At 41.7% G+C, this 12,777-nt stretch overlaps 1 protein-coding gene across 1 annotated transcript; it reads left to right on the forward strand.

Annotated features, from left to right (window-relative positions):
• Positions 1 to 279: 279 nt before the first annotated feature.
• On the forward strand, positions 280 to 1,428 carry GJA1 (gap junction protein alpha 1; the record flags this gene model as incomplete). The annotated part of the gene is made up of 1 exon (XM_080700029.1): positions 280 to 1,428. One exon carries the CDS (start codon positions 280 to 282, stop codon positions 1,426 to 1,428), a length of 1,149 nt encoding a protein of 382 aa, XP_080556155.1.
• Between the last annotated feature and the right edge of the window lie 11,349 nt (positions 1,429 to 12,777).

Here is a 12,777-nt window from a genome sequence, read left to right on the forward strand (position 1 = left end):
ATACGTCTTGCGCAGGTGAAGATTGCAGCTTACTGTTTATAGGGCTGTTGATTTAGTTTCTGAGCTTTTTATCTCAAAGAAAGAGGAAGAAATGTGATAGGAAGAGCTTGTTTGCCCTTGGCTCTGGTTTTGTTTTGGTTTTGAGGAATGCTAGAAAGATAATGAGAATTTGCAATATTTTGACCGTCAGCAGAAAAGAGACACTATTAAAGTGATCGTTTGTGATCTATAATCACTGAGCTGTCTTTCTGTTTTGTTCACAGGAGGTGCCCAGGCAACATGGGTGACTGGAGCGCCTTAGGCAAACTCCTTGACAAGGTCCAAGCCTACTCCACCGCTGGTGGGAAGGTGTGGCTGTCAGTCCTCTTCATTTTTCGAATCCTACTCCTGGGAACAGCAGTCGAGTCGGCCTGGGGTGATGAGCAGTCTGCCTTCCGTTGTAACACTCAGCAACCCGGTTGTGAAAACGTCTGCTATGACAAGTCTTTCCCGATCTCTCATGTGCGCTTCTGGGTCCTGCAGATCATATTCGTGTCGGTGCCCACGCTCCTGTACCTGGCTCACGTGTTCTATGTGATGCGAAAGGAAGAGAAACTGAACAAGAAAGAGGAGGAGCTCAAAGTGGCCCAGACCGATGGGGTCAACGTGGAGATGCACCTGAAGCAGATTGAGATCAAGAAGTTCAAGTATGGGATCGAGGAGCACGGCAAGGTGAAGATGCGCGGGGGTTTGCTGCGAACCTACATCATCAGCATCCTCTTCAAGTCTGTCTTCGAGGTGGCTTTCCTGCTCATCCAGTGGTACATCTACGGGTTCAGCCTGAGCGCCGTCTATACCTGCAAGCGAGATCCCTGCCCCCACCAAGTGGACTGCTTCCTCTCCCGCCCCACAGAGAAAACCATCTTCATCATCTTTATGCTGGTTGTGTCCTTGGTGTCTCTGGCCTTGAACATCATCGAACTCTTCTATGTCTTCTTCAAGGGCGTGAAGGATCGGGTGAAAGGCAGGAGCGACCCTTACCACTCCTCCACCGGCCCCCTGAGCCCCTCCAAAGAATGTGGATCTCCAAAGTACGCCTACTTCAATGGCTGCTCCTCACCCACCGCCCCTCTCTCACCCATGTCCCCTCCCGGCTACAAGCTGGTGACCGGCGACCGAAACAATTCTTCCTGCCGCAATTACAACAAGCAAGCCAGTGAGCAAAACTGGGCTAATTACAGCGCCGAACAGAATCGAATGGGGCAGGCAGGAAGCACCATCTCTAACTCCCATGCCCAGCCTTTCGACTTCCCCGATGATAACCAGAATTCTAAAAAAATCGCTTCTGGCCATGAACTGCAGCCCTTAGCCATCGTGGACCAGCGACCTTCCAGCAGAGCCAGCAGCCGCGCCAGCAGCCGACCTCGGCCTGACGACTTGGAGATCTAGGTACAGGCCCCAGAGCATCAAGATTCCGCTCCGTTGTGGAGGAGAAGCAAGGTGCTATAGAAAGTGCACCTTAGGTGTTAATTTTGTTCAGTGGAGGTGGTACTCAACAGCCTTCCTTGTGAGGCTTTAGAAAACACTAGGACATTAGAATACCTAGGTTCATTGGGGGTGTTTGGTCTAGGTGGGGGGAGAGGGAGGGGATAAGGGAGGTACATGTTGATATTTAATGTAGTGGATTCAAAGATCTTGATTTCTAAATAAGAGTTGCATTAGGTGATACATAGGTAAGGGCTTTCTCTCCCCCACATACTCCTAAGAGTGGTTCTGTGTATGTGGAAGTGTGGGTGATCATTGGAGCTAAATGTTTTCCTTTTTTCTTTTTTATTTTTGTCATACCAAGAAACTAAAATAACTCTAGCCAGGAATACGTACTCAGTGAACATCTTAATTTTTTTCAACAAGAACGAGATGCAAGATTGTCCTGATGTTCCCTGCTAAAACATTCCATTGTTAAAATTTGCACTTTGAAGGCAAGCTTTCTAGGCCTGACCCTCCAGGTGTCAATGAACTTGTGCTACTTTATGGTGTTTTTTTTTTTATTATTATTATTCTTGGTATCAATGAAATGCTGAGACAAGGCCCACAAAAAAGATTTTTCGATGCACGGTAGCCGGTTCTCTGTCCATTCTTTTTACATCCACTTTGATGTATCATTACCACCACTTTTTGGCCATTCCTCAACTATTCACAGTCATTTTTCTAGACATTTTTAAAACAGTTGGGATGTCACTTAACATTTGTTTCCAGTTAGTGTCAGGGAAGCAAGCCATGCTTGATCTTTAACAATCACTTGTACGTGTATGTGTGTGGAAGTGTGTTTTATTTGTCATGTATTGGTACAAGCAGATGCAGTATACACTCACAAACACAGATTTGAAAATAATGCACACGCGGTGTTCAAATTTTGAACCTTTCTCATGGATTTTGTGGTGTGGGCCAATATGGTGTTTACATTATATAATTTCTGCTGTGCAAGTAAAGCACACTTTTTTTTTTTTCCTAAAATGATTTTTCCCCATGTATCCTATTACGGATACTGGTTTTGTTAATTATGATTCTTCTCTCTCTCTCTTTTTTTTTTTTTAGAACATAGCAATAATGCTATTACTGAAATGAATGATTTCCTTTTTTAAAAAATATAATCATTGATGCTTGAATGATAGAATTTTAGTACTGTAAACAGGCTTTAGTCAGTAATGTGAGAGACTTAGAATAAATGCTTAGAGTGGACTCTTCTGTGTGCCTAACTGAATTTCGCAGTAACTGGTATTCTTGGGTTTTGTCCTATTTGCTACACATTAATTCAGAACTTGTATTCTTTTTATAAGTTTGACAGTCTTTTGGAGTAACCAGCAACTTTGACATTTGCACTAAGATTTTATTTGGAATGCAAGAGAGGTTGAAAGAGGTTTCAGTAGTGCACATGTAACTAATTTATTTGAACTATATGCTAAAGACATCAACCAGTTTCTTCAAAACTCAGCACCGATGATTTGGTGAAAATGCTGAGTATTATACTTTTCTTCTTGCACATCAGCAAAGTAAACGGTTTTGTACAATGAAAAATACTAATTTGTTTGACATTCCATATTAAACTACTGTCATGTTCAGCTTCATTGCATGTAATGTAGACCTAGTCCATCAATCATGTGTTCTGGGAGTGTTCTTTATTCAATAAAGTTTTAATTTAGTATAAAGACAATTTGTACATCTTGTGTGGTTTTTAAATTTTACCTGTTGTATCTAGTTAAGATTATCAAAAGGTATTCTCATTGGTTGTAAGGACTTGGGCAAGTAAGAGTCTCAGTCTCAGGGATCTTTTAAAGGATAATATTCATGTTAGCCATGTTTAGTGCAATATTAATTGTAAACATTTCTGAGCTGAGTGTGGAGGTTCATGTCTGTAATCTCAATACTTGGGAGGCTGACGCAGGAGGATCACAAGTTCAAAACCAGCCTCGGCAAGCTTAGCAAGACCTTGTTTCCAAATTAGAAAGAAAACTGGGCTGGAAAGTGTAACTTTGAGGTAGAGTGCCTTTGGGTTCAATCCCCAGTAATACGGGGGGGGGGGGAATTGGGGGGGTCCTCTCAACTGAAAAGATAAATTTATCAAAGTAGTAAACTTCAAATCCAACTTTTAAAACTAGGAATTGGATCCAGAGACGAGCTACACCCTCACCCTTTTTTATTGTTGTGTTATTTTTTTGTGGTATTAGGGATTGAGTCCATTTGTGAGCAGGGTCTTAGTAAGTTGCAGAGAGCCTAAGTTGCTGAGGCTAGCTAAAATAAACCTATAATTTTCCTGTCTCTGCCTCCCAAGTACTAGGATTACAGATATGGGCCACTACTTCCGGCTCTTTCTTATTTATTTATTTTATTTATTTTATTTATTTTTTGTAGTGCTGAGGATAGAACCTAGGGGCATTCTACCTTCAAGCAACACCTCCAGCCCTAGTTTTTTTTTTTTCCCCCAGGTCTGGGGATGGGACCCAGGGTCATTCAACCTCTAAGCTACACCCCTTGCCCTATTTTTAATTCTTTATTTTGAAACAGGGTCTCACTAAGTTGCAGAGGGCCTCACTAAGTAGCTGAGGCTGTCCGCGAACCGTGATCCTCCAGTCTTAGCCTCCCAAATGCAAGGATTACAAGCGTGCGCCACCATCCCCGGCTTTATTCTTTATTTTGAAACAAGGTCTCACTAATTTGTGGAGGGATTCATTAAATTGCCCAGGCTGGCTGCAAACCTGTGATCCTCCTGTCTTAGCCTCCCAAGTACTGGGATTATAAGCGTGTGCCGCCACACTTGGCTTTTTTTTTTTTTTTTAATGTCTAAGTTACTAAGGCTGGCCTCAAACCTGTTAACCTCCTGTCTCAGTCTCCTAAATGCTTGTATTACGACATGTGCACCACCATGCCCAGCTTGGAATGTACTTTTGTGGGGAGTGGTAATGGAAACAAGTACATTACACCTGCTAATCATGAGTAGAATATAACTAATGAAATGTGTGATAATTTTTATTTATGTAATAGTGGTTTTTTTTCTTCGTTTTGTTTGTTTGTTTGTTTGTTTGGGGGTGTTTGGTGGTAGTGGGGATGGAACCCTTCTACCTCTGGGCTACATTCCCAGACCTATTTTATATTTTATTTGGAAACTGGGTCTCCTCAGCCAGCAAGTCTGGCTTTGAACTTGCACCATCCTCCTGTCTCCGCCTCCCAAGCCCGGGGATTACAAGCGTGTGCCACCATGCCCGGCTGTAATAGTGTTTTAAAGAGGATAGTATTGACTAATCACATAGATTTTGCATGACAGAAACACAAAAACCTAAGGATGCTGAATTGTGTGTGTATGTGTGTGTGTGTGTGTGTGTGTGTGTGTGTGTTGGGGGGTACTGGGGTTCCTGGAAACCCTTCTATTTCTGGGCTACACTCCCAGACCTATTTTATATTTTTATTTGGAAACAGGGTCTCTTAAGCCAGCAAGGCTAGCTTTGAAGCTCTGCGATCCTCCTGTCTCCGCCTCCCAAGCGTGGGGATTACAAGGGTGCGCCAAGACACCCAGCATAAGGATGCTTAAATTTAAAAGTTGTAGAGTCACCTGGACATACAAGAATAAGTAAAAATAAAATAGGGTCAATTTGAGTATGATTCTGTCCAGCTCTAAAAGAATAAAATAGATCTTGATAAATAAGATCATTCAAAACTAGCAGGGGGTAATTCTGGGCAATTAAAAGTAACGTACATACATTTATATTTGCAGTACAGCGGATTGAACCCATGGGCATTCTACCCTACCCTCAGCCCTACTCTTTTTTACTTGGAAACAGGGTTTCACTAAGTTGATGAGGCTGGCTGAGAACATGTAATCCTGTGTCAGCTTTCCAAATACTGGGATTATACATGTGCACTACCTGGTTTAAAACCAATAAATTTTTCTATTTTTCGGAACTAAGGATTTAACCCAGGGGCATTCTACGTCTGAGCTGTAACCCCCCCCCCCCGGCCCTATTTTTTATTCTCTAATTTGAAACAAGATCTCATTAAGTTGTAGAGGCTAGGAGGATAGCTCAGTGTTAGAGCACTTAACTAACGCATCCAGTCCTCTGTTGGATCCTCAGCATCACACACAAACACACATTTATACATGTATATGACTTTTTTGTGGTACTGGGGATTGAAAGCAGGGGCATTCTACTTCCAAGCTGCACCCCCAGCCCTATTTTTTATTCTTTATTTTGAAATAGGGTCTCACTAAGTTGCAAGGGGCCTAATAAATTGCTGAAGCTGGCTGTAAACCGGCGATCCTCCTGTCTTAGCCTCCCAGTTACTGGGATTACAAGCATGCACCACCACGCCTGGTTTATTTATTTTTTTATTTTTTATTTTTTTGGTGGTACTGGGGTGGAACCCAGAGGCCTCCTACCTCCGGGCTATACTCCCAGACCTATTTTCTATTTTATTTGGAAACAGGGTCTCACTAAGTTGCTGAGAGCCTCACTAAGTAGCTGAGGCTGGCTTCGAACCCATGTGATCCTCCTGTCTCAGCCTCCTAAGAGCGGGGATTACAAGCGTGCGCCACCACGCCCGGCCTCCACGCCTGGTTTATGACTTACATTTTATACATGTACAGCATTTAAAGGTATAGAAGTTTATAAAATGGAGACAGACACAAGCCTCTCATCAATCTTCATATTCCCTAACACACAATAGACAAGTCCTGATTCCCAGATGAGACCATTTAGAAATTCCAGACATCAGAGGCCAGGTGTGATGGTTCACACCTGTAATCCTAGTACTTGGGAGACAAGAGGACCACAGGCTCAAGGACAGCCTCAGCAACTGGGGGCTGCGGGGTGAGGAGGACTTATTTCAAAATAGCAACTAAAAGAGAAGGTGTAGCCCTAGGTTCAAACCCTAGTACAAAAAAGAAAAAGAAGAAAGAAAGAAAAAAAAATGTCATGCAGCAGGTATTTTTGTTAAACAATGGAGGTGTATACAATGACTGCAGTTCCTTGTCCAGGAAACATAGGGTATAAATCCTTCCAAAAGTTGTAAAAATGTTCTTCCATTTTTCATTTTACTTAATTGGCTGCCTGCTTTACCAACTAAATTTTGAGGGGGGAAAGAAGGAGTGGGAGTTTAATTCAATGCTGTCCTGCCTTTGAGCTATACCCTCAGCCTTTCTTATTTTTTATTTTGAGATGGTCTCACTAAGTTTTTGTGCTTCGGCCACAAACCTATGATACTTTCTAGATTCAGCCTCCCAAGTACTGAGCCCACAGGTGTGTGTCACAGAACCTGTTACCAACTAATATTAAGTTGAGCTGCTGGTGTGTTAAAATTATGAGAACGTTATAGAGTCTCAGTCTACAAATACTTAAGTGGTGCAGTCTACAAAGATCTGCAAAAGATTTATGTTAAGAAAAATTGAGGCTAAACCAGGTGTGTTGGTGTACCCTTGTAATCCGAGTAGTTGGGAGGATGAGACAGGAAGATTGCAGGTTCACCACCAGCCTCAGCTACTTAGTGAGGCCATCCAAAACTCGGTGAAACCCTATTTCAAAATAAGGAATAAAAAAAATAGGGCTGAAGGTGTAGCTTGAAGGTAGAATGTCCCTGGGTTCAATCTCTAGTACCACAAAAACAAAACAAAACAAAACAAAATAACAACAACAAAAAAACAGTTGAAGCTGAGTATGGTGGCGCATCCTGTAATCCCAATACTTGAGAGGCTGAGATAGGGGATCACAGGTTTGAAGCCAGTCTCAGCAACTCAGTGAAGCTCTTATCAACTTAGTGAGACCTTGTTTCCAAATAAAAAAATAAAATAGGAATAGGGTATAGCTTTATTCTACCTCTGGGTTCAATCCCCAGTTCCAAAATTTATTATTAATATTATTCTATTTGATTATTTATTTATTTTTGTTTTGTTGGTTTGGTTTGGTGGTACTGGGGTTCCTGGAAGCCCTTCTACCTCCGGGCTACACTCCCAGACCTATTTTATACTTTTTTATTTTTGGAAACAGAGTCTCTTAAGCCAGCAGGACTGGCTTCGAGCCACCGCGATTACCCCTGTCTCCACCTCCCAAGCGCGGGGATCGCAAGCGTGTGCCACCACGTTCGGTTTCAAAATAAAGAATAAAAAATAGGGCAGGGGGTGTAGCTTGGAGGTCGAATGTCCCTAGGTTCCATTCCCAGACCCGCAAAAAAAACAGAGGTGGGGGGGGGGAGAGCCGGACATGGTGGCACATGCTTGTAATCCTCCTATCTCAGCATCCCAAGTACTGGGATTACAGACGTATGCCACCATGCCCAACTATTTTTTTATTTTCAAACAGGGTCTCACTAAATTGCAGAGGGCTTCACTAAATTTCTGAGGCTGGCTTCAAATTGGTGATCCTCTTGTCTCAGCCTCCCAAGTACTTGGATTACAGGCCTGCCCCACCAAACTGAATTTAATTTAAATAACCACGTTTGGCCTGCTATGGTGGCATAAACCTGTTATCCCAGCAACTTGGGAGGGTGAGAAAGGGAATTGCAAGTCTGAGGCCATCCTGGGCTGGGCAACTTAGCAAGACCTTGTCTTAAAATAAAGAGGGCTGCCTGGCATGGTGGGGCACGCTTGTAATCCCAGCATTCGGGAGGCTGAGACTGGAGGATCGTGGTTCGCTGACAGCCTCAGCTGCTTAGTGAGGCCCTCTGCAACTTAGTGAGACCCTGTTTCAAAGTAAAGAATAAAAAATAGGGCAGAAGGTATAGCTAGGAGGTCAAATGCCCCTGGGTTCCATCCCCAAATCCACAATAAATAAATAAATAAATAAATAAATAAATAAATAAATGGAGGGCTAACTGGGCACGGTGGCGCACACCTGTAATCCCAGTATTTAGGAGACAGACAGAAGGCTAAACTAGTTCAAGGCCAGCCTCAGCAACTTAGCAAATTTTTTTTTTTAAAAATTTTAAAATAAAATATATAGAAAATCTGAAGGTATAGTTCAAAAGTAGAATGCCCATGGGTTTAATCCTCAGTGCCAATAAATAAAAAAGTAAATAAACAAACAAATAAATAGGGCTGGGATATAACTGAGTGGTAGAGTGGACTCGGTCTCCTCCCTAGTACCACACAAACAAAATTAAATAAAAATAAAATAGCTATGTTTGTTTAGTGATAATTGAATGGGAGAGTACAAATGGGTATGTTTAATAGAAAAATATCTTTTCTCTGATATTGGAGGGAAGTGGAGGAGAGGATGTTTATGTAGAAAACAAAAGAAGGGATCGGTAAATTTCAGTATCTATTTTGGGGTTGATTTTTCTTTTTGTGGTATCAGGAGCCAGGAGCACTCCACCTCAGAGCTATCTCTCCCAACCTTTTAATATGTTTTATTTTGAGAGGGAGTCTGGATAAATTGCTGAGGCTGGCCTCTCAACCTTCCAATCCTCCTGCATTACCCTCTGGGGTCACTGAGGCTACAATGAGGCTGCTGCTCCCAGCCTCAGTCTTATCATTCTAACAGTGTTTCTTATTTTTTAAATAGATAATTTTTTTATTTTAATTGAAACCTCTGCCTTTATGTGAAACTTCCTAGATTTTTGTTAGATAATCAACTATTTATTTTTGCGGTACTGGTGATGGAACCCAGGGACATTCAATCTCCGAGCTATACCCCCAGACCTATTTTTTATTTTTTATTTTCAAACAGGGTCTCACTGAGTTGCGAAGGGCCTCACTAAGTAGTGGAGGCTGTCCGCGAATCGAGATCCTCCTGTCTCAGCCTTCCAAATGCTCGGATTTCAAGCGTGCTCCACCATGTCCGGCTTTCAACTTCTTTAGATTACCCTTTCATTCAGAATGTGTTTTTTTTTTTTTTTTTTTTTTTTTGGGCGGGGGCAGTACTGGGAATTGAACCCAAGAGCTTCTACCTTCAAGCTATACCTCCAGCCTTAATTGTTTTTCTTTATTTTGAAACAGGGCCTCACTAAGTATCTGATGCTGGCCGTAAACCTGCAATCCTCCTGTTTCAGCCTCCGAAGTACTGGGATTACAAGCGTGCTCCACCACGCCTGGCCTTTCATTCAGAGTTTTATGCACAAACTTTTCTGCTCGTTTTCAAAAGAGGCAGAATTGTTTAATGTCTTTATATCACAGGAAGAAGTCCAGTACCCTTATTTTGTTTAGCATATTCTCACTGAACCATCTGGAAGTTTTGATTAAGCCCAGGGCTGTTCCTTTACCTCATTTTGTGAAAACTGCAGAACCTTTTCACCTGCCCAGGGTGCTAGTTCCTGCCCACACGCTGCCTCTTCCAAACATTCCACACTTCAAATTCCGGCATGCCCAACAAAGCTTTGTGCTTTGTACTTGAAGGAAGAGCAAGATAATGAACTTTGGGGGCTAATGAAAGTCTCCAAATGAGTTCTGTCCATAAACAGCACACCAAGAGCATAGAAACATGTTTTTCATTGTTATTAGCTCTGTGACTCTCTTTCTGCCTTTTCCTTGTTGAGCAAATATATCTGAGCCCTTGACATGTCAGAATTCACAGCCAGCAATTTTTAGAACTCAAGAAGAGACATGACACAAATACCCTAGAAATACTGCTTCAGGAAGACCAGAAAAGGAAGAAGATTGGGAGGGGGGGATAATTTGGAGGGAAAAGTTTTACATTTATATCCTGGTTTTTAAAATGTGCCGATATTTATTTATTTATTTATTTATTTATTTATTTATTTATTTATTTATTTTATGGTACTGGGGTTCCTGGAAACCTTTCTACCTCCGGGCTACACTCCCAGACCTATTTTATTTTTGGAAACAGGGTCTCTTAAAGACAGCGCGGCTGGCTTCGAACCTGCGTGATCCGCCTCCCAAGTGTGGGGATTACAAGCGTGCGCCACCACGCCTGGCGCGTAAAATGCATCAAATTTTTAAGTGAATTATTTTTTCTGGTCTTCAGATGTTTCTTTCCAATGACCAACTGCTTATTTAGGCTGTGACGTTGTGGTGATATTTTGATGCCCACACATTTTCCTGCTAAATACAAAAGCAGTCTTCGGAGGCACCCAGTGTAGAAGGCAACCTAGGCCCACGTCTGTTCAGTGCCCTGAGCTACGAGCCCCCACGCAGCATGGAACACGATGAAATCTTTCTGGCTTTTTGCTACAGTCTCTTCTGAACCAGTGTCTCTTTACTGAATTACTAGGGACAGGAGCCTGGCATGGTGATGCACACCTGTAATTCCAGTACTTGAGAGGCTAAAACCAAGACGACTGCAGGGTTAAGGTCAGCCTGAGCAGTATAAAGAGACCTGTTAAATTTTTTTTATTATTATTTTTTAAGAGGTGATGGTGTAGCTCAGAGTTAGAACATCTCTGGGTTCAATCGCCAGTACTAAAAACAACAACAACAAGAACAACAACAACAACAACAAATAAAATTAACCTTAAGCCTAAATTATGAGATTTTAGATTAACTCAACTTTCAAGGGTAAGGGTAAGATGTCAAGATTTATCAAAACAGGACTTGAGGCCCCAATTAACTTCACCTGGAGTCCCAGAGTCTGAATGGCCCTTGCGTTTAACAATTTTGAAGTAGTTATGGCTCGAGTTCAAGTTTTTCTTAACTCAGAGCAACTAGAATTCAATTGGCCTCAATAATTCTCTAGCTTATTAAATTCTAGTCATTCAAACTTTTCACTATATAAAAACTTACTAAGAAATAGACATCAGAGAATTAAAGATAGTACTTGGAGTGGAACGTGGTGGTGGTTCATGGCTGTAATCCCAGACATGTGAGGGTGAGACAGAAGGATTGGAGGTTGAGGAAAACCTAAGTAGTAGTAAGACTCTCATCAACCTAACAACACCCTATTTCAAAATAAAAACAAAAAATAGGGCTGGGGCCAGGCGTGGTGGCGCATGCCTGTAATCCCAGCGCTTGAGAGGCTGAGACAAGAAGTTGGCACAGGTTCGAAGCCAGCATCAACTACCTAGTGAGGCTCTCAGCAACTTAGTGAGACCCTGTTTCCAAATAAAGTATAAAATAGGTCTGGGAGTATAGCCTGGAGGTAGAAAATCCCCTGGCTCCACCCCGAGTACCACATACACACACACACACACACAAAAAAAAAAAAAAAAAAAAAAAAAAATTAAGGCCGGGGGTACAGTTTGGAGGTAGAATGCTCCTGGGTTCAGTCTTCAGTGTCACAAAAGGGGGGGGGGGAATGATGGCACTTGTTCTGAGACAATTTTCCACATTTTGGCCATGGTCATTAATGACTGCCTCTTTTAGGGTAGGTAATTTTTAAATCTTTCAGGGAACTATTTTATCTTCATTTTATATTTCAGTGAAACTGAAGTAATTTGGAAATTAAATGTAATTATATCAGCATCCTCTCATCTATAATGCCACTTAAGTTAAAAGACTAACAGCTGGATGGGGTGGTGTACAACTGTCATTCCAGCAAGATGGGAGGCTGAGGCAGAAGGATTGTAAGCTCAAAGCCAACCTGGGCAACTTAGCAAGATCTTGTCTCAAAGCAAAATATGAAAAGGGCTGGGGATACAGATCAGGGGTAGAGTGCTTCTCTAGCATATGTGAGGCCATGGGTTCAATCCCTACTACTGCAGAAAACAACAACAGTAGGGATTTAACTATTATAGTATATTCAGACAATTTGAGATAGCTCATAATTTATAATTTCATAATTTGTCATTTAAAATTAAAAAGACAACAGACACAACAAATGATACCATGACTGAACTTTTCTGTCCCAGTGTTTAGCACTTCCAATCATATTTCTTCACTAGCTTCTTCATTCCTCTCACTAGAATTTTTGATTCATGACAGCTGAAAACACATAAACTTTCACATTTTGTTCACAACTGAAGTTTCAGCTCTATAATTTGTTTCCCACCTGAATCTACAATTGAAGTTAAAAGAGGTTAAGTGATACAGAGCTTCTGTCAGATCCAATCCCTTCTTTTTCTTTCTCACATTTAGAACAGTTTTTTTGGTTAGATTCTGTGTGCTCCCCGTGTGGTCCCAGACACTTCTCTGCCATGTATCTGTGTTGACACCTTACCCCTCACTCCCCTCAATATTTACCCTTTGACAAAAGAGTGCCAAGTGGACTATTTCAATAGTAATTCTGGAATAACCTAGCTGATGTTTAACCTTTGTAATTAAAGAGAGTCGTTGGAAACCATTAAAAAAATTTGTTTAAGTTTTTATCTTTGCTCGGGTCCTTACTTGTCTGGAGGACTTGCAGTACTTTATAATTAAAGAGCATG

Source organism: Muscardinus avellanarius (assembly GCF_963383645.1).
Source record: "Muscardinus avellanarius genome assembly, chromosome: 8".
NCBI lineage: Eukaryota > Metazoa > Chordata > Mammalia > Rodentia > Gliridae > Muscardinus > Muscardinus avellanarius.